The sequence below is a fragment of the Rhamphochromis sp. 'chilingali' genome (genome assembly GCF_963969265.1).
Source record: "Rhamphochromis sp. 'chilingali' genome assembly, chromosome: 13".
Taxonomy (NCBI): Eukaryota; Metazoa; Chordata; class Actinopteri; order Cichliformes; family Cichlidae; genus Rhamphochromis; species Rhamphochromis sp. 'chilingali'.
This window is the reverse complement of record NC_137940.1, coordinates 28,852,702-28,870,914: the sequence shown is the minus strand read 5'-3', so window position 1 is coordinate 28,870,914 and position 18,213 is coordinate 28,852,702. Positions and strand designations below refer to the sequence as shown.

At 42.7% G+C, this 18,213-nt stretch overlaps 1 protein-coding gene across 2 annotated transcripts in view; it reads left to right on the top strand.

The window, feature by feature from the left end:
- Positions 1-18,213, top strand: part of apbb2a (amyloid beta (A4) precursor protein-binding, family B, member 2a) — a 37,976-nt gene that overhangs the window by 1,995 nt on the left and 17,768 nt on the right. The window contains exons 2-8 of one of the 2 annotated variants that reach the window (XM_080901659.1): positions 1,088-2,373; positions 2,953-3,149; positions 3,766-3,918; positions 4,031-4,116; positions 4,259-4,319; positions 5,806-5,952; positions 7,299-7,426. In XM_080901659.1, the coding sequence (XP_080757785.1) occupies positions 1,119-2,373; positions 2,953-3,149; positions 3,766-3,918; positions 4,031-4,116; positions 4,259-4,319; positions 5,806-5,952; positions 7,299-7,426 (2,027 nt within the window). In that variant the 5' untranslated portion in view covers positions 1,088-1,118. Of the gene's footprint in view, positions 1-1,087; positions 2,374-2,949; positions 3,150-3,765; positions 3,919-4,030; positions 4,117-4,258; positions 4,320-5,805; positions 5,953-7,298; positions 7,427-18,213 lie in introns of both variants that reach the window. The other variant, XM_080901658.1, reaches the window with a different exon arrangement.

The window sequence follows — 18,213 nt, the reverse complement described above, 5'->3', positions numbered from 1 at the left end:
ACGTGTCACATCTTAAGAGCAAGGTGATTTTCTGCCGCCGCTGTCTTTGTTTCTATCCATCTGTCTGCATTCCGCATCACAAAGCTGATCCACCCAGAGATAAAAGAGACACGGCTAGCTAGTTAGCAGGAGTTGGCTGGCACTTCTCCTCCCCACAGACCAGCTTACTGCTCAGCTCGGGCTTTGAATGTCAGTCCTAGTTGAATAAATTGAGGGTCTGACTCACTCCAGATATCATATAAATGCATTCCAGCTACATGACTTTGATGCAGTGTTTCTTTTTAACACTTCAGAAGTGACACCTTGTGTGTAAAAGGGGTGTGAGGCTGGAAGAAGATCTGCACCATCGTGCATTGATCAAAGCCTCTGAGACTGGTCAAGCCACAGGAAGAGAGATGATCAGTTGTGAGGCTGGGGAAATGTGTCAGCGTGATAATGCTGCACATTGAATGATGTCAGTGAGCAGTTATTCTAAGCAAGTAACGTTAAAAAAACTAAATTATATCATGTTATATGTAAAAGTAATTATTTGGGGAAGCATGCAAGCAGGAGAGTCCAGAGAAACAAGGATTTTAAAAATATAATAACCCAGTGACTAAACAATAGGCAGTTGTAGAGTAAGTGGGCGTAAAAGAATCTTGCAACCACAAAAAAAGCTCTTAAAATAAAGTGAGTGAGCAGTAAGGCTTCAAGGCTGGTTGATATTTATAAATCTTTTATTTTAAAAACATATGTAAAATAAGTGTATCATTAATGTGGTTTTATGTTATGTTTTTGTCAATCCATATATTATTTGACCCAATAAACCTTTTTAAATTAGACTACATAGCTCAAAGTGCCTCATTTGGAAAGACCAAAACATCACCAAGACTTTTTAAGGTAGTATAGTCAGTGAACCCTTTTGGGGTTGAGTCGGGAAGAGCATCCGGTGTTAAAAATCTGCTGCGGCAAACGTGGCAGAAGCCAAAAATAGCTCCTCTTCATGCTTAATCAATACTGGCAAAAATAATAATAATTACATATAAAGCTGTAGGTCAGGTTATAATGTGTTACTTAATCTCTAACAGGCCATCTCCTCTATCATCAGCTCTATCTCTGCAGTGATTTTCCAGTCAGCCATGATGTCAGTAAAAACTCCTCCCCTCTCCCGCTCTGGCTCCTCGCCCTCCACCGTTGGTCTAGCGAATCGCAGCGGGGCCTCTGCCACCCCTCCGACCTCTCTCAGCCTTCGCTCATCATACAATCAGCTGCTTGGACGAGATGTCATTAAAGAGTCCATGGAAACCGGAAGTTCGGCCACCTTGCCGAAGAGCCGCCAGAGGTACGCGATGACCAGCGTGCGCAGCGCCATGGGGATAAGTGACAACTTGGCTTTGCTGTCTAAAAACCAACCTGTAACCAGAGGACATGGCCTTCCCACCAAGTCCTCCTCCAGCTCCGCCCTTTACTCCTCTTCTTCCTCTTCCTCGCTGTTTAATACAACTAACCCCAAACTGGTGAAGAATGGCGCCAACATGCAGAGACGAGCTGAGAGCCAGCAGCTGGAGCTCAGCAGGGCCAATACAGAGGGCAAAATTGACAACGATCTCATCAATAATCCCACTTCAGACTGGCTAGAATTTGAGAAAGATAACTCGCAGCTTCCGCCCTTTCGAAGAAGGACCAAGAGCTTCTTGGAGTACCATGGAAAGGGCTGGGATCTGGACCTAAACCAGGGAAACAAAGAGGACAAGGGGGAAAAGAAGCAGCAGCCCTCCCCAGAGAAGGAACAGGCTAGTCCTGCGAAAGAAAGGGAGAGTCAGAAGGAGGAGAAGGCCAGCAGCAAGCAAACCTGCCAGGAAGAGAAGGAGGAGGTTGAGCCGGTGGCGGAGGAGGATGAAGAAAATGATGAGCCCACACCAACGGCAAGACAGCCACTGCTACCTGTGGTAGTCGAAGCCTCTCTTTCTTCCACCCCGTCTTCTTCTAGTAACAGCCCAGAGTGGGTTCCAGACAACCACAACCACCTGCAGAACCAAGTTCCAGCCCAGGTCAAAGAGGAGCTCTGCGCCCAGGTTCAGGCTAGCCCACGCAGCCCTGCAAAGCCTCCCCGAAGCACCCAGCCCCGGGTGATCAAGGTGGAGCTACACCCCAACAACGAGAACCAGTTTCTTCAGCAGTACCCACCCTCTTCACCTAAACAGGCCAGAGCTGCAGAGAAGACCACGCCTACCAGGAATCGTGCGCCCCCTCCTCAGCCTGAACCAGAAACCGGCCTTCCAAAAGTGGGCTTAAGAATGGATCTCACTCCTGAGACTCCATCAGAAGATGAAGACTCCAGTTGGACCACCCTATCTCAGGAGTCACCCTCTCCACAGACTCCAAAAGAGACAGGTTCAGTATATATATCTGTGTGTGTGTGTGTGTGTGTGTGTGTGTGTGTGTGTGTGTGTGTGTGTGTGTGTGTGTGTGTGTGTGTGTGTGTGTATGTGTGTGTGTTTGTCTTGCCATCTAATCGTTCCCTTGAAAAATTTCCATAGCTGTGTCAGCCTTTAATCATGCCTCAATTACACCTTCCTTTCATTCCTCCTCTCTCTCCATTTCTCTACCTCCTACAGACTGTAAGCAAGTCACTTACTCCAGTGAAATACTGCTGGAACCTTTAAGCCCCCTGTAAACCCCATGTGGTGCAGAGATGATTAGGATGGGCATAATGACAGGATAGTGCAGATAGCAGTTTGCGAAGATGGAAGAGAATTCAGGAAGAAGAGAAGAGGAGGGCTGGCTGTAGTAAAATATTATTGTAGAGTATAAAGCACAAGTTCAGGGACAGGCTGACCACATCTATCTTGTGTTATATATGTGTTTTTATCTTGTTGTTTTTTTGTTTGCTTTATTTTTGCAGAGCCCATCTGTGTGTAATACTATCTGAATGATAGTATGTGTTTATTTGTCACTGTCATCCTGCAGCAGATGTATGGGTTGAAGGGGAGCTGCCCCCAGGCTGGCGGGAGATCTCAGACTCATCAGAGGTCTATTTTTGGCACGTGCCCACCGGCACTACGCAGTACGACCGACCTGTTGCCTCAAGCAAACACACCGTTTCTAGCAATGATGCTGAGAATGACCCACAACAGGTCACACAGGACTCCTTTAAGCCACCCAATGAGGTGAGACGACCCAGAGAACTAAATAGACTTCAAGATTAAAAGCACGTTTAAAAGTATAATGAGATCTTTTATGTATAAGATCTTAACAGCATTATGTATCTTAACGCTCTCAGTCAGGATTTAATTCTGCTGAATTTTAACCGCAGCAAACAGATGTAGATGCAGATGTTTAAATATAATGTATTAATGCAGATACTTTTAAAAAGTTCCCTGCGTTTTCTTTGAGAGAAATTTATGTTTAGATGTTCACTATATGGGATTTTCGTCCTTTGGAGATGTCAACCCTACACTTTTTACACTACATAACTACAAGCAGATGCTGATGAACAGTAAGATGTGGTTGAAAGGTCTGAAAAAGCTTCAATTTACAAATTTATTTTAAAAAAATGTTGCTTTTTCGAACAAGTCCATGTAGTGGCTTGTAAAAAAACCCAACACAAATTAAAAGACAGGCTTTACCATCTTCTGTGTTGTGTTTAGAAAGAATCCTCCATATATGAAAGCTGCTGCTGATCAATGATGTACCTTCCATCATCAGTCTGTTTGTGCAGCTCTGTGTCTCTCACCCTGGATCCCTTACGGTCTCTCTGTCATCACCCATCTGTCTCTCCCACAGCGCCCCAGCAGCCTGATATCCGACAGCTCCGTGGAGCCGGTACCCTCGCCCTCTGGATCCTCCCCCTCCCCTTCCTCCTCCTCCTCCACCCCTTTCAATGACATCACCTCTTCTGTACAAAGTCTCAACACCACCACCACCTGCACAGCCACCGTAAGTCACAATTATTGAAACTGTCTCTTTTTTTATTTGAGAAGAAGTCGGTTGTTTAAAAATACAAAGATTTATTTCCTTTCTGAATATCTGTTTTTTTTTCATGCTCCAGGATCTAAAGGACTATCCAGTCTATCCTGATCCCAGTCTTAAGGCATTTGAAGGAGCTACTCTTCGCTATGCTTCACTCAAGCTCAAGTAATAGTCACAGACATACTCACACTTAGTGCTACAGACTTTCTTCTTGTGTGGCAAGGACTCAGTCATGATATTTTGCATGTATTCACGTGTAAAATGTGATTTTAATGTGGCTGTTTTAATCCCTGATGTTTCTCTGCAGCCCTCCTGCCCAGCTAGAGACAGTGGACCTTAACAGCACATTCTCTGATCCGGAGGCAATGGTAAGTTCAAAACAACAACATATAATAACACAGGCTTTATAATGGCATCTGAAATAACTATAATATGCTGGGATTTTTTCTAAATAAAAATGCTCACTGAATAGAGAGCGTTCTTTATAGTTTGATTATTTGTTTTCTTGTGGTTTACTATAGCCAGCAGGGGCGAAGTTACAGGCATTTACAATACAGTTAAAGGCCCCAAAACAAGTAATGTCATTTGTGAGGAGGCTTATGAATAGCTTACATTTGTGTGTGTGTGTGTGCGTGTGTGTGTGTGTGTGTGCATGTGTGTGGTTTTATTTACACTTTAAAAACTTGAACCTTTCAAAAAAAGAAAATACTGCTAATGAGAGGAAGTCACCAGGCAGTGCATGCAATGATGTAATGCACCTGCTCCTTGCTCTCTCTTTCTGATTGCTGCAGTGCCACGCAGTGGTCACTTCATGAACTGACACATGGTGAACGCATTCACAGCAAAAGTATTTTTAGCTGCCCCCCTGTGGACGAATCTCACGTACACATGCTTAAGCATAGAGATGCTGTGATGCCTGAATATAAGAGCAGTCTAATGGAAGGGGATGCTACTTAACATATAACAATAGAGATAAAGAACAACAGAAAGAGCAGTCTTTTGAGTGGAAGTTGTTGGCTCAGATGGAACAAAATTGAGTATATTACAGCAAAATTATTTATATTTATATATCCCCCACCCCATTTATATAGCTCTGAGGGAATTGTGGGGATTAAGATATGGACTTAGAAAGTGTGAAAGTTTATTGAGGAAGAAACCCAAAGGGAATTTTATGGCCAGTGGAAAAAAGATTGTGCGTGTGGGTGTGTGTGACAGCTTAAGAGATGCCTCCTCTCCTCAGCAGAAAAGAAACCTCCTTGATATGTTAGTGAGTGAGGAAGAGAAGAGAGGATGGTGATAGCTGCTGACCTGAGGCAATCAAAATTGCCCCCCCCCCCCCCCCCCGGATACACACACACACAGACACACACACACAGTCTTTCATAGTTTATGTGTTGTCTTTCACGTCAGGCAGCTCTCAGTTACTGCTGAGTTGTTCCTGCACACTACACTCTCTCACTGTAAGCATTATTAAATTACAGCTGAAACTTCTGTGTGTGTGTCTCATATTCATGCGCTGTGTGGATTTGTGTACCTTGGTTAAAATTTAAATAAATGATAACAGTAATCATTGAAGTGTTTTGTGCACCTTTGTTTGTACTTATAATAAGATTATAACCATCATGTTACATCCTGAGATCTTTAATCATGGTAGCATTCAACAACAAGAAACACGAGCACTTACACAGGTTTTAAATAAACAACCAGAGTGCTTAAACCTATTTTAAAATGATCACCAAACATGAAACATGAGTGACATCCTGGACCTCACTCGTGTGCTGTAGTTGTGCACACACGTACACATATTTGTTGTGCTGATTATTAGCGATATCACAGAGTCTGTGTCTCTTCCAGTCATTTCCAGTGAGATCTCTGGGCTGGGTGGAGATGGCCGAGCAGGATTTGTGTGAAGGGAGGAGCAGCGTGGCTGTCCACCACTGTATCAGACAGCTGTCCTACTGCAGGAGGGACATACGAGACTCGGCCGGTGTCTGGGGAGAGGTCAGTCCAAAAGAGATCAGCTCAACATACAGTATTTACACTGTTTACATGTTTATGAGTCAGTATTGCTGCGTGTCAGTGGAGAACCAGCGTTACTGCCGGCTGCTTTGTACATTGATGTCCATCAATTTATAATTTTGTGCTATTAGACATTTGTTTGAAATGATGTCACAAATAGTGCATAAATTAAATTACAGTGATGTGTGTGTGTGATGTGAAATCATAATAGTTCCTTGAGTCCAACTGAAAATGCCTCGCAGGCACACATTGTAGGAAGAAGGTTTATGAGTGCACAACCTCTGATGTATATGTGAAGTCAGTGAACTGTTGTTCCTGGCTATTAGTGATGTGTCGGTCGCGAACGAAATAGCTCTTAGAGCCGGATCTTTGACGTGAACGACGCGAGCCGGCTTCTTATCGCGAGCCGTTTTTTTTTTTTTTCCTTTCTCTCACCCTCTCTCTCGCACTTTTTTTCTGCTTCACTCCCCATGCGAGCCTTGTGCTTTGCGCTGGGAAGAGGGGGAGGGGCGGTAGTTTCACTCGCAGTAGCACAGAAACAGAGCAGGAGGGAAAGAGAGAAAGAGAGCCAGGGACAACAGCATCACATTAGAAAGGTATAGTAATCATCCACAACTATTTTCAGTTGCAGACGATAAAGGATTCAGAAAGTTTATTCATGCAGGTCCATATGACAGAGAATATGCATCTTCTTTTTGTTTTCATATTTAAATTTATATTTAATTGTGTTGTGGTTTGCAGTGTTTTGTGTTGTTTCACTTTAAATTTGTTTAAAAGGAAAAAGCTGAAAATTTAAATAGTTAAAAGTTGAAATGTGAACAGTTGGTTTTTGTATTCAAAACAGTTACGAACTCTGAAGCACGTGGTGTGTGGTAGTAGTTAATTATTTTAATAGATATGAGTGCTTGTGTATAAATACACAAACAATACACATATGCTTTCAATTGTGTAATTTAAGTGATCTAGGTAGCTCTGATTTGGAAGTTCAGTTAAAGCTAGAAATGTGTTTTGGAGTTTGTATGTGTTTTGTCTCTAGGGGCCACCGCATATATTTATATATAAACATATATAAATAAAACCACTTTTTTTTACATTAGTAATTCCTTTTGTGCATAATTTTATATTATTGTTATTAATAAATTAATTAAAGCAACATAACAACCTGAAGAGCCGGTTCGGAGCCGAAGGAGCCGGCTCTATAGTTTTCAAAGTACTGTCAAGTTGTTTTTTTAAATCATGTTGCAACAAATTATATAACTTACCTCACAAAAACCTCTGGCTGGCTTGTGGATGACAGCACTGATGTATCCTTGGTTGCTATCTTGCAGGGCAAAGGGATGCTTTTAGTGCTTCAGGATCGCATGTTAACTCTTGTTGACCCTGATGATCGCAGCTTGCTCCACTCTCAGCCAATCAGCAGCATCCGTGTCTGGGGTGTTGGCAGAGACCATGACAGGTAGGGAGGACATTACAGAAATCTTTACTAAAACCATGCTGTTCTGTTTTTATAACTCTTCCGTTGTGGAGGCGATATTTTGATGACCTTCCCTGATGAATTTCAATAAACATGTGGTTTAACAACCATTAAAATAGTTTTAAGGTTTTCCAAAGGGTAACTGGAAGGGCCACCCTCATTCACTTCTGACACAAACCCAGTAATCTTGTTGTATAAGCAGCCCTGAAATATGACAGAAACTGTTCAGTTAAAAAAGAGTTTCAAGGGTTACTCCTAATAGACATGAGTAAAGAGTTAATGACTGCCATTCTTAGTGAAACAGACAAGAACCCACACAAACATGTTGAGCAGATAATCCTTCTGTATATGTGCAAACACAGTTTTATACGGGAACCTTTTAAACTGCATGTGTGTAAAACACTCAGGAGTTTTAACTAATCATCAGAGAACAGCATCAGCCTTGTTATTATTCAGTCTGTATTTTCACAGACTGTGCTAAAACTCCACAATTATTCCTAATGCTTCACTTCCACACTGAGGACCTATGGGGCCTTTAGTCATTTGGCAATATCCCATAGTCTTGGTTTTCACTTCTCACCATTGAGCTGACAGTGTGCTGAGGGCAGCGTAGCTGCTAATGAGGGGAGCTGGCCAAGCCCTCATTGATATGAGCCTCTCTGGGTTTCCATTAACCTGCATATTAACCTATACACTCGTGTGGAAACGTTAGCGCTGATGCATGGCATGCATGGATTTCATATGTATGAGACACCTATGTGCATTTGGAAGCTTAGCACAGACAGAGCAAAAGTCTTGTGAACACAAAATGCTAAAAATCTAAGCACTTTAAAACGTTTTTTTTTTTTTTTTTGAGGATTTACTTTAAAGATGTGTCAAATGAAATCAAACGAGAAGATGGGCTGGAGGTTTCAGTCCAAGAAACGGTCGGGTCCTGACATGTGTAATCAGCTGTTAAAGAATCGGGTGAAAATGGAGTTTAAAATAGAGTCTGTGTAAAAGGCTCACTCGCACTCAGCCATGCTTGTTACCCCCTCTCCTTCTTCCTGCCTCAGTGTCTCTCTGTCTATCTTATTTCCGTCTTTCTCTTTTAAGTACTGCTATAGTCTCTTTCTCGCTCTCTCTCTTTCTCTCTCAGAGCATCCCTCTCATCCTCCCACTCTTCTCCATCCCTCCTGTCTTCCTCCTTTTTGACTTCCCCCAACAACACTACAGCAACATTAGCTGTATGTGTGCGAGTGAGATAAAGAGAGTGAAATAAAGAAAGAAAGTCCCTCCACCCTCTTCCATCTCCGAGGATTGAGAAACTTTCAGTGGCTGTCTCTCTCAGCGGTAATGGATAAAGCGTGTAGTGGAAAGAGGAGGGGAGGGTCATCTCAGGATAGCTCTCTCTCTTATCCTTTATTCCCTCACTGCATCTCTTTCTCACACTTATAACATTACAGCTTCCCCCACCACCACCACCCCACCACCACCCCCACCTCACCCAGCAGCTCTTTAAAATCTGCAGGGTGCAGTCTTGCATTCCTCTGCTTGGTTTTACGCTCATGACTTTTGGATGTACCACAATCAGAATGAAAAAGTCAGAAACACTCTTGCTCTCATACGTCACAAAAAGGAAAACATTTACATTCACTCTATTAGATACATGTTCATACATAAGTAACTAAAACAATATTTTCTTCAATGCTTTCGATATCCATTTAAGAAGTAAAGTGCTTAGCATGTGGTCCAGGGGACAGGATGAATCCACTGGGATTTTTTGTGAAGCCGCTTTCATGGTGATAAGTTGTTTGGGACTGATGTGAAAAACTGGATAGCTTGGCCTTCAAACCAGCACAGGGTGTTAAAGCTTTTCCATGTATGCAGCAAATTGTTTTACAGCAACCTGCATTGCAGTTTGTGCGTGTGCAATTGTATCTGAGATTATTTTGCCACAGGTTGGAATTTTTGCTCTGTTAGTCCTGCCACTAGAGTGCACTGTAATCAAAGCCTGCTCATGGAGAGAAGCTTGCAGCTGAATCCTCAAAAGTATATGTGAGCACCCCTGCTCCTGTGGACTGAGATGATCATTTTCTCCCGGGTTGATTATTTTAAACAGTGCCTGTTAAACAGCATTAGTAGAAAAATGAAAAACTTGGTTGTTTGTTTTACAGCTGTGATTTTTATTTATTCTTGTAGGAGTGTGCTGTCACTACTGAGTGATTAATATTTTTGCATTTGTTAATTTGCTCAGTTATTTTGTGACAGTCTTGGAGTGATACTGTGATCCTGTGAAGCGTTGGCGAGATGTTGCTGACGTCAGCTTCTTCGTGTCATGCGTTGCTTGGTTATTCTTCTTATTTTTAATGTTATGTGCTCTATCTAAAAAAAAAAGACTGACCCACACAAAACCCTAACATTAACCACATCTAATCCCTTTGTGGTTAAACTGGAGCCAGGTCTGTATAGAAGCAACTCCTGCAGGGAGGTTTGAAAAGTCTCCATAGAGCTGAGATTGTAATAGCAAAAACTTTAGGAATAGCCAGGTTTTGGTAGTCCACTATATGTTTTGTATGATTGGCAGCTCAGTGTGCTGCCTAAGTGGTTGACTTACTTGCCTGCACACTGTGTGTGTATAAAGTCAGACTGGTAATATTGTTAACTGACTGAAGCTGGTAGGCGGTGAAAGACATGCAGAAGAGAAATGTCTTTCTTAATTATGTTTAAAAGGCCATAAATTGACAGGGAAAGAGGAGGAGGCAGAGGTGAAAGATAAAGGCTGTTTCTGAAAGCAAGCATAGAAGATAGCTCGCACTTTGCTCTCTCTCCATCAGCTGTCTCTTTCTTTAACCATCTATCTGTGGAATATTCCCAGTCTTGTCCCGAATGTTCGCTCTCTCGCTCTCCTTCAGCTTGATTCAATATGAATGAGTCCCCCCGTCTCGTAAGCAGGGCGGGACGATGGTAGAGGAGGGGTTAGCGCTTCGATGAAGTCATGAGGCTATATCTGGAGCACTCAGCAAGTCTGACCGCGTGCACGCCCAAATTGCGCGTGCACGCTGTTCACATTTATGTGTATGCATGCGGACTTGAACTGATGAAGTCATAGGTCTAAATCCGGAGCGCTCTGTTTGTGTGTGATGGTGAATGAGTGGGTGTGCATGTGTTTTCCCCCACTTTTCCCATCCCATCTTTCTGTCTGTGCTATTTCCACTCTTTGTCTCCAGCGCTCTTTCTGCCTCCCTCCTGTGCCATTGGCTGCACAGCTTTGCCTCTTCTTCTTCTTCTTCTTCTTCTTTCTGACTCTCTTTCTTTGTCCTGCCACTGCACTTTAGTGGGGTTGAAGCCCCCTCTTTTTTCCCAGTTTCACTCAGACAAGAGAAGGAGAGACAAAGATAGGACGAAGGCGAGAAGATACTCAAGACAAACAGTGAGAGAACGGGGAATAAAGCGCGGCACTGCTTTTGAGAGAGTGTGTCGGGAATGATCAGCGTGATGGAAAGCCAATAAGAAAGGGAGAGAGGCATGCTTCCCTGCTTGCACTTTACACAGCAGGACCTCGCAGGACACTCTCCGGACCAGGCAAGCAAAGCGAGGGAAGCCGGCTGTAGGGGAAGATAGAGAGAGAAAAGGTGTAGCGGAAAAAAGTGGAGGAGGAGTGGGAGAAGGAAGGGGGAGGGGAAGAAAAGAGGGAGAGGAGAAGGGGGAAGAAGCCCCAGAGGATTAAAAAAAAGGATAAGAAGAAAAAGAGAGGAAGCAGACAGGAAGAGATTTACCCTGGGGTACTGCTGCGAAGGGGCTGTAGCAATGTCACCGCGGCGAAGGAGCTAACGAGGCAGAGAAGTAGTTGTCGGTAACGGGTCGAGGATGCCTGCTTGTGTGAGTACTCTGATCTGTAGTTCATTCAGTCCTCTATTCCCCATCTATCTATCCATCCATCCATCCATCCATCCATCCATCCATCCACAAAGCCATCTATACACTTACAGTGACCCATTACCACCTCTCTTTCCACCTTACTATCACCCTCTCTAGCCTTTCTGATGATTTCTAACTGCTCCGTTTGTTTAAAGGACACAGCACACGTCCCTTGGCCCTACTTTTTCTAATTAGCTTTCCCTTGATTTTTTCACTCATTTACGTCTCAGCTTCCTGCTGTGTGTTTGACTTCAAGCTGTGTACCTTGTCCCTCTGACTCTCTCTCTCTCTCTGGCTTGCCAGCAGGTGTAGGGATGCAGGCTGTCGGCAGCAGGTTTGCAGCCAGAGTCACTGAGACAAGAGCAAGACATTCATTCAGGGAGTCAGATGAGAAAGAAAAGGCATAAGAGCAAAAGAGAAAAGAAAAAGATGAAGTAGGCAAAGGAGGGATGAGAAAGACAGGATTAACGGGTTTGGATATGCTGCAGGGATTTTTTAAAGTGTCTGTCATGGCTGTTTGGAGCTGTTTGATATGTGTGTGTATGGGTGTGTAGGCTTGTGTGTGTGTATTCTGCAGACATATACATCATGAGTTTAAACCTTAATTAGTTTAAATACCTAGGTGTGTGTGTGTGTGTGTGTGTGTGTGTGTGTGTGTGTGTGTGTGTGTGTGTGTGTGTGTGTGCATAGCAGAAGCTACTATATGCATACAGGGAATTTCCCTTTCTCTCTCCTAGCAGAGGATGAGGAGGAGAAAGCGGGAAGAGGGATGAGCAGGGAAGCACTAAGCGTAGAACAAAAAGCCACAGAGAAATGATTTATGGCATCAGAGAGGCCCTGTCTTCTTGTTTTCGTGTCTTTGGCATGTGACACTTGTTAGGATTGAGACAACGCCGTTGAAAACCCAATAATGTACGTTTTTAATAGTATCTTTGCGCCAGCCTGCTGTCTATGTCCCTTTTTCTACTATTTAAATGAACTAATGTTACCTGTTTTCACTAATGGCTCAACGGCAGATGCTCGAGTTCACACCCACACACACAAGCAGAAACATATCATACCAACACACTCCAACAAATGCACACTGATTCCACATTTCATTCATATTCATTAGTGGGGAGCAGTGAGACCCTGCTCGCCTATTCCCTCCAGCGCTCGCTTATTTCCCCCCACTGCTTGACCTTCTATGGACAGGCATGGCATAGAGAAGAGAAGAGAGCCCGTGTATCATAAATGTTTTAATGCTGAACACACTCTTGCGTTCTCCTCCATTTATGTCAGTGAAATGAGTTTGCATGTGCGTGTTTGACTTTTCATATCCGCTCTTCGAGCTGTTTCAGTCATGATGCCCCAGTGTAACCACAGCCTGTTTGCTGATGTCAAGGCCTTTGTGGCTTTAATTAACATGCAAGACCCCACTGATGGCCCACAGGGACAGAGCCCGAACACCTAGACCCACTCGATAGACGCCAGAGTGATTGATGACCTTTCCTCCCCAGTCCTGCACCGATTTGAGCCCTATGCCTACGTCTTTCTTTCCTGGCAAGTCATCGCTCCTCTGCGTCAGCTCCTTCCATTTACCCACAATCCATCACTCCCACTTCTCCGCACACATACACGCAGCCCTTGTCAGGATGTGTCCACCCAGCAACCCAGAAACCCTCATTCTGCAAAGGGTCATTATGATGTTGTGTCCCCTCATCTCTCTCCAACCCACAGTCCAATGTCTCACACACACACACAGACACACACATGCATTCACACAGACAGAGAATTACAAACAATAAGCTTTGCAAAAAAAGCTTCCTTCTTTCTCTCTCAGTTTGCTTTTTCACTCTCTGTCTTACATTAGCATTGTTAGGCACACCTGCTGTAATCCTTGTCTTCCTGACAGATTACTCCTCCCGTTCCCCCTATAGATTCCCTCCCTGGCCCCGCCAGCCAATAAATCTCCTCACAGATAAAACTCTCCCTGGTCCTAGCCATGGTGGGCACAGATGTGAGCTGATGTTAGCTGATCATACAAGGCTGAACGCAGCGGGACCCTTGTGCAGTCAGTGTCTGCCTGTAGCTCTTCCATTTATTCAGACTACAGAGACTGTTTAAGCTGAATATATTTGAATACTTTAACACTGTTTTGTTTGAGCTTTTGATTACGTTTTCAGCCGGCCTGCAGCAGACATGTCTACTATGATGACTATATCAGGTGGTAAATTAACCTCCTGTCATTTATTTTCAAAGTTTACACATTTAATGTTTCTTAGAAATATTACCTCAGCTCCCTCTACTCACAAAAACTCAAAGAAATGATTTAAAACCTCTAATTGGTAAACATGTTCGTGGTCCACTTGATTTGATAACAGCACTAAGCTGAACATTAAATGGATAATTGGTCGGCTCTGAAAGCTCAGAGTCTGTTTCCCTTGTTGCTTGTGTGGACTTTTACAAGCCAACTATAAAGGAACCCTAATCAAGTATAGTTTTAATTGCTCTGAAAATCTAACAGCATTTAATTGTACAGCTCAAATAATTCAGTGGGTATGTAATTAACGATTCTTTTCATTATGAATGAAAAATGATTATTATTTTCTAAAATGCATCTTTTTTATCTACAAAGTGCCAGTAAAACGCTGGAAAGTGTTCTTTATGCTCACAGTGACATCTTCAGATGTCTACCAATAATGCATACCCAAAAAATCAAACAAACTTTAATATTATATGAAACTATTTCAGATGGACTTTCTAATCATTTCAATTATATCTTCTATTAGGCCTTTTAGTTAAATTACAACAAATATAGCATTAGTAGTGTCTAACATCACAACTGCTATTGATAAAAGCATCCAGGTGATTTTTTGTTTTTCCTAGGGAGAGAATATCGATCATTCTCCCTACTGAGCTTCTTGTTGTTTGCAGTGGTGATGGACAGGCTGACAGCTACCCAACGCAATGGACAGTACACAAGAGAGGTAGAGAAAAGTGTAGACAGAGTGGAGTGGGCGGAGATGAGTGTAACGGGTGACTTGTGACAGAAGGATAGCAGTAAAAGGGAAAGAGAAAGCGAGACCTGCTATAATGTATGGTTTGGAGACGATGGCACAAAAAAAGGCAGGAGGTGGAGCTGGAGGTGTTAAAGTGTTTATTGGGAGTGACCAGAATGGACATGGATTAGTAATTCAATTTATCAGATGGACAGCTTAGGTTGGCCAAACCTAAATATGGAGCTGGCAGGCAGGAGGAAACGAGGAAGACCACAGAGAAGATTGATGGATGTAGTGAAAAAGAACGCACAGAGGGCTGATGTAACAGAGGAGGATGCGAGGGGTAGGGTGAGATGGAGGCAGATGATCCACTGTGGCGACCCCTAAAGGGAACAGCCAACAGAAGAAGAAGAACAAGAAGAACTACCACTCTGTATTTTTTCGCTGGTTTTGCCTGCCCCACCTGCAGTGGCTCTATGCCCCACCAGTGGGGCCCATGCCACAGTTTGAGAACCAATGATTTAAAGAGCTAGGTCTCAGATATTTCTGCCTGCAGCTAAAAAAGATGGGAATGAAATAGTGATGATCCGTTCTTTAAAAAAAAAAAAAATCCACTTGAAAAATTCAACAGCAGCAACATTTCTTTAAAGCTGAACACAGCATCCTGTATCTTTAAAACAACTATCTGCATTGTGTTTGCTCCATTGAGGAATTCAGCAAATCCAGTGTACTCCAGTTTACTATATCGCATGTGCAGGAAATGTAGTGATTTATGGCACATGCAGCTAATTAGGTTACATGCAAATGATCCAAACGGCACAGTAACTCCACTCCACTAGTCACCGAATCCCTGCGCTCTCTCCCACACTTTGTGACACATGTTGGTAGGGTACATGAAGAGGGGCGTCTCACTGATGTGACATCTCACTGAAGCTTTGTCGAGAATATTGCGCTCATGTACGAAAACACACGCACGCGCTCACATAGTTGCACACACCAGTGAATTGTGATGTATAAATGATCAAGAGCAGAGAGAACAGCAGGACATCATCTTTCCCCTGCTCTCTCGTCCACCCAGCATCCCTCTTTTTTCCTCCCCCCACTCATCTCTTGTTCCCCTCTCTCTCTCTGTCTGTCTGTCTGTCTCACCCACCCACCTAACTCTACTCTTAAATATGTAATGAAAAATGACGAGTGTTGACACATGGGTACTGTGTGTGCTCCCTCTGCATGTTGCCCCTCCTTCCCTCCCTCGTTTGCCTCTCTGCCTCAACGAATGCTCGGATTTGGGTCACAAAGCTGCATCAAAATAAACTGGGGTTGCGTGTTTTCCTTCCTCTCAGTATAACATTTTTTTTTTATTTTTGTGAAGAGAAATTGGCCTCAAATGTATTTTGAGTTATCCTTGTGCTCAGTCATTTAAAACCATGCTGTATATAGTGCCGTATAGAGTGTATACAGGGGGGAAATGTCTGAGCTGTAATCAAGGGGGGAGAAAATGTTTATTATTTAGATGAAAAAAAAAGTCTTCCTAGAAATTACACCCCTCTGTAATCCACTCTATATGACCCAATTTAAACGCAGCTTTTTTGGATATGTGTGAGCGTGCACATATTTATCCGCCAAGGCAGAAGATGCTCAAATATTTTGAGGCGTTTGTATGCGCAGAAAGCCGTCTGAAGATCTGTGAAGTTGGCGTTCTGCGCGTAAAATATTAATAACCATTCAGATTGTCATTTGTAAAATGTTTTACATGTGTTCAGATTGCTTGAGGATGAATCAAATGCAGGCGTAGCTGCTGCTGTAAACAACATCAACTGGCTGCTCAATTCGCACAGGCAGCGTCGCGCGCCGCGTTCGCTGCTTAATACACCGTAGACAAGAGTTTTATTTTTATTTCGACTTGATTTTGTCCCAGTTCTTTGCCGCCTCTGGCAATATTGGTGATAGTGTGTTCTTGTCTCTCTGCCTGTGAGTGTGTATATGTGTGCCTAGAGAAACAAGGAGTATGTGTCATGTGGTACCTCTGATGCAGAGGAGGTTGGAGGGGGGGGACTCAAGCCCCGGGTGCTCGTTTTGCTTCTCATCTTGGTGCTGTAAACAAGTTTACGGTGTAGGATGGTAATTACGTGCAGACATTTTACATTAGGCTCTAATGGCTGTGGGTCATGACTAATTCACCAGGTCGCAGAGGGGTTTACCCTGTTCAGCTGTCGCACACAGGTTTAAGTGTCGGAGTGCAACTGTGGAAGAGGTTTAAGTGATGCTGCTTTCACTTAGTTCCAAATTAGCTCAAAACATGGACTCTCTTTTGTATTTTTTATCACTTTGATGCCTGCTATTAGAAGGAGCAGTTCCACGTTTTCTGGAATAAGGAGACCGATGCTACATGTATATCAGTGTTTGCTCATCACCTCAGATATTTCAGTTTATATGCAAAAGCATATGCCAACAACATATATGAGGTAGCTACATGTCAGCAAGTCAACTTTAGTTACATTGTCCTAAATCACAGTTATGTCTTCTCCAAAGAACTGAAAGATATGATTCTGTAGGTAAGAGAAGGCGGAAAGTGCAGCGAAATCCAACATAAAGAAAAAGAATGACAAAGGAAAAGTACACAAGTAGTAACAAAAAATGTACTGGGAGCTTTAACACTTATAAGATCGAGCGTTATAAATGTTATTTTCCTCTATATTTCAGCACAAAGTTTTCTGTTAAAAACTGCTGCTATTAACCACATATTTCTAAATAAAATATCTAATGGGCCACTTCATCCAAGTCATTATGCAAAATTATATCAACTAATTATCAAAGGTGTAAATGGGCAATGATTGATTTTTTTTTTTTACTAATCTATACACAACTAAAAATACTGGAGATGCATGTTTTCTACAACTGGATTTTCCCATTTTTCTCATTTTGTGCGGTGAAACAAACAAATCCTGATCACAACTAATTTATCGACTCATAAATTGTATCATGTGAAAAAGAAATTCTAAGATTTTATGTATCAAGACATAATAATAATTTATCTAGATTTATCTGGATTTTATACTAGGTTTAAAATATGGTTCCACCTCAGACGAACACATAACTTAAAACACTGTGTTGATATTTGTTTACAATTCCACACAACCGATACCTGTTCAGTTGTACCATCATGAATTTTAACATTTAACATGCTACCTGAGGCCTGTACAGTCTGAGCATGACCTCGGGGTGTGTTTCCGGGGATGCCCACTCCTGGGAAGTTTGGCAGCTGTCTTGAATGTTTTCCACTTGTGAAAATTCTTTTTTACTGTAGAATTATGGAAAATCTACAGTTAAATTGTTCAGAAAAGTCCTTATAACCCTGCCCAGACTGATGGGCGGCAACAGTTTCTCTAAGATCGCTGCTGATTTCTCTGTTTCTTGGCATTTTATTAACCAACACAACAAACTTCCAAAACATTTGCTTTTATAAAGGTGCTCAGACCTCCTTACGATCAGTTAATCAGAGGTATTTGATTCACCCTGTTAGTTTCTATGCGCGCAGTAACGGTATACTATAATATGTCATTTATCATTGTTCACCCAGACGCATAAAATCTTAGAATCAAAAGAGGATGTACTTCCCTTTTTACGTGACTGTGACTATTTAAAACACCGGACGGACACAAGGACTACAAAACTGATGACACACAACAAATAAACGGCAGCCTCTGCCATCAGTAAATGGCAGTCAACAAGGCGAATATCAGCCAATGCTGATGTTCTGTTGATAAGTCGGTGCAGTAAATACCTGACTGCGCACCACAACACAGCATCAATGCACTTTGTGCCTCATGTATCTGGTTTTTATCTTTGATTTTTATGCCCTTTTTTTATCACCATATTCTGCATTCC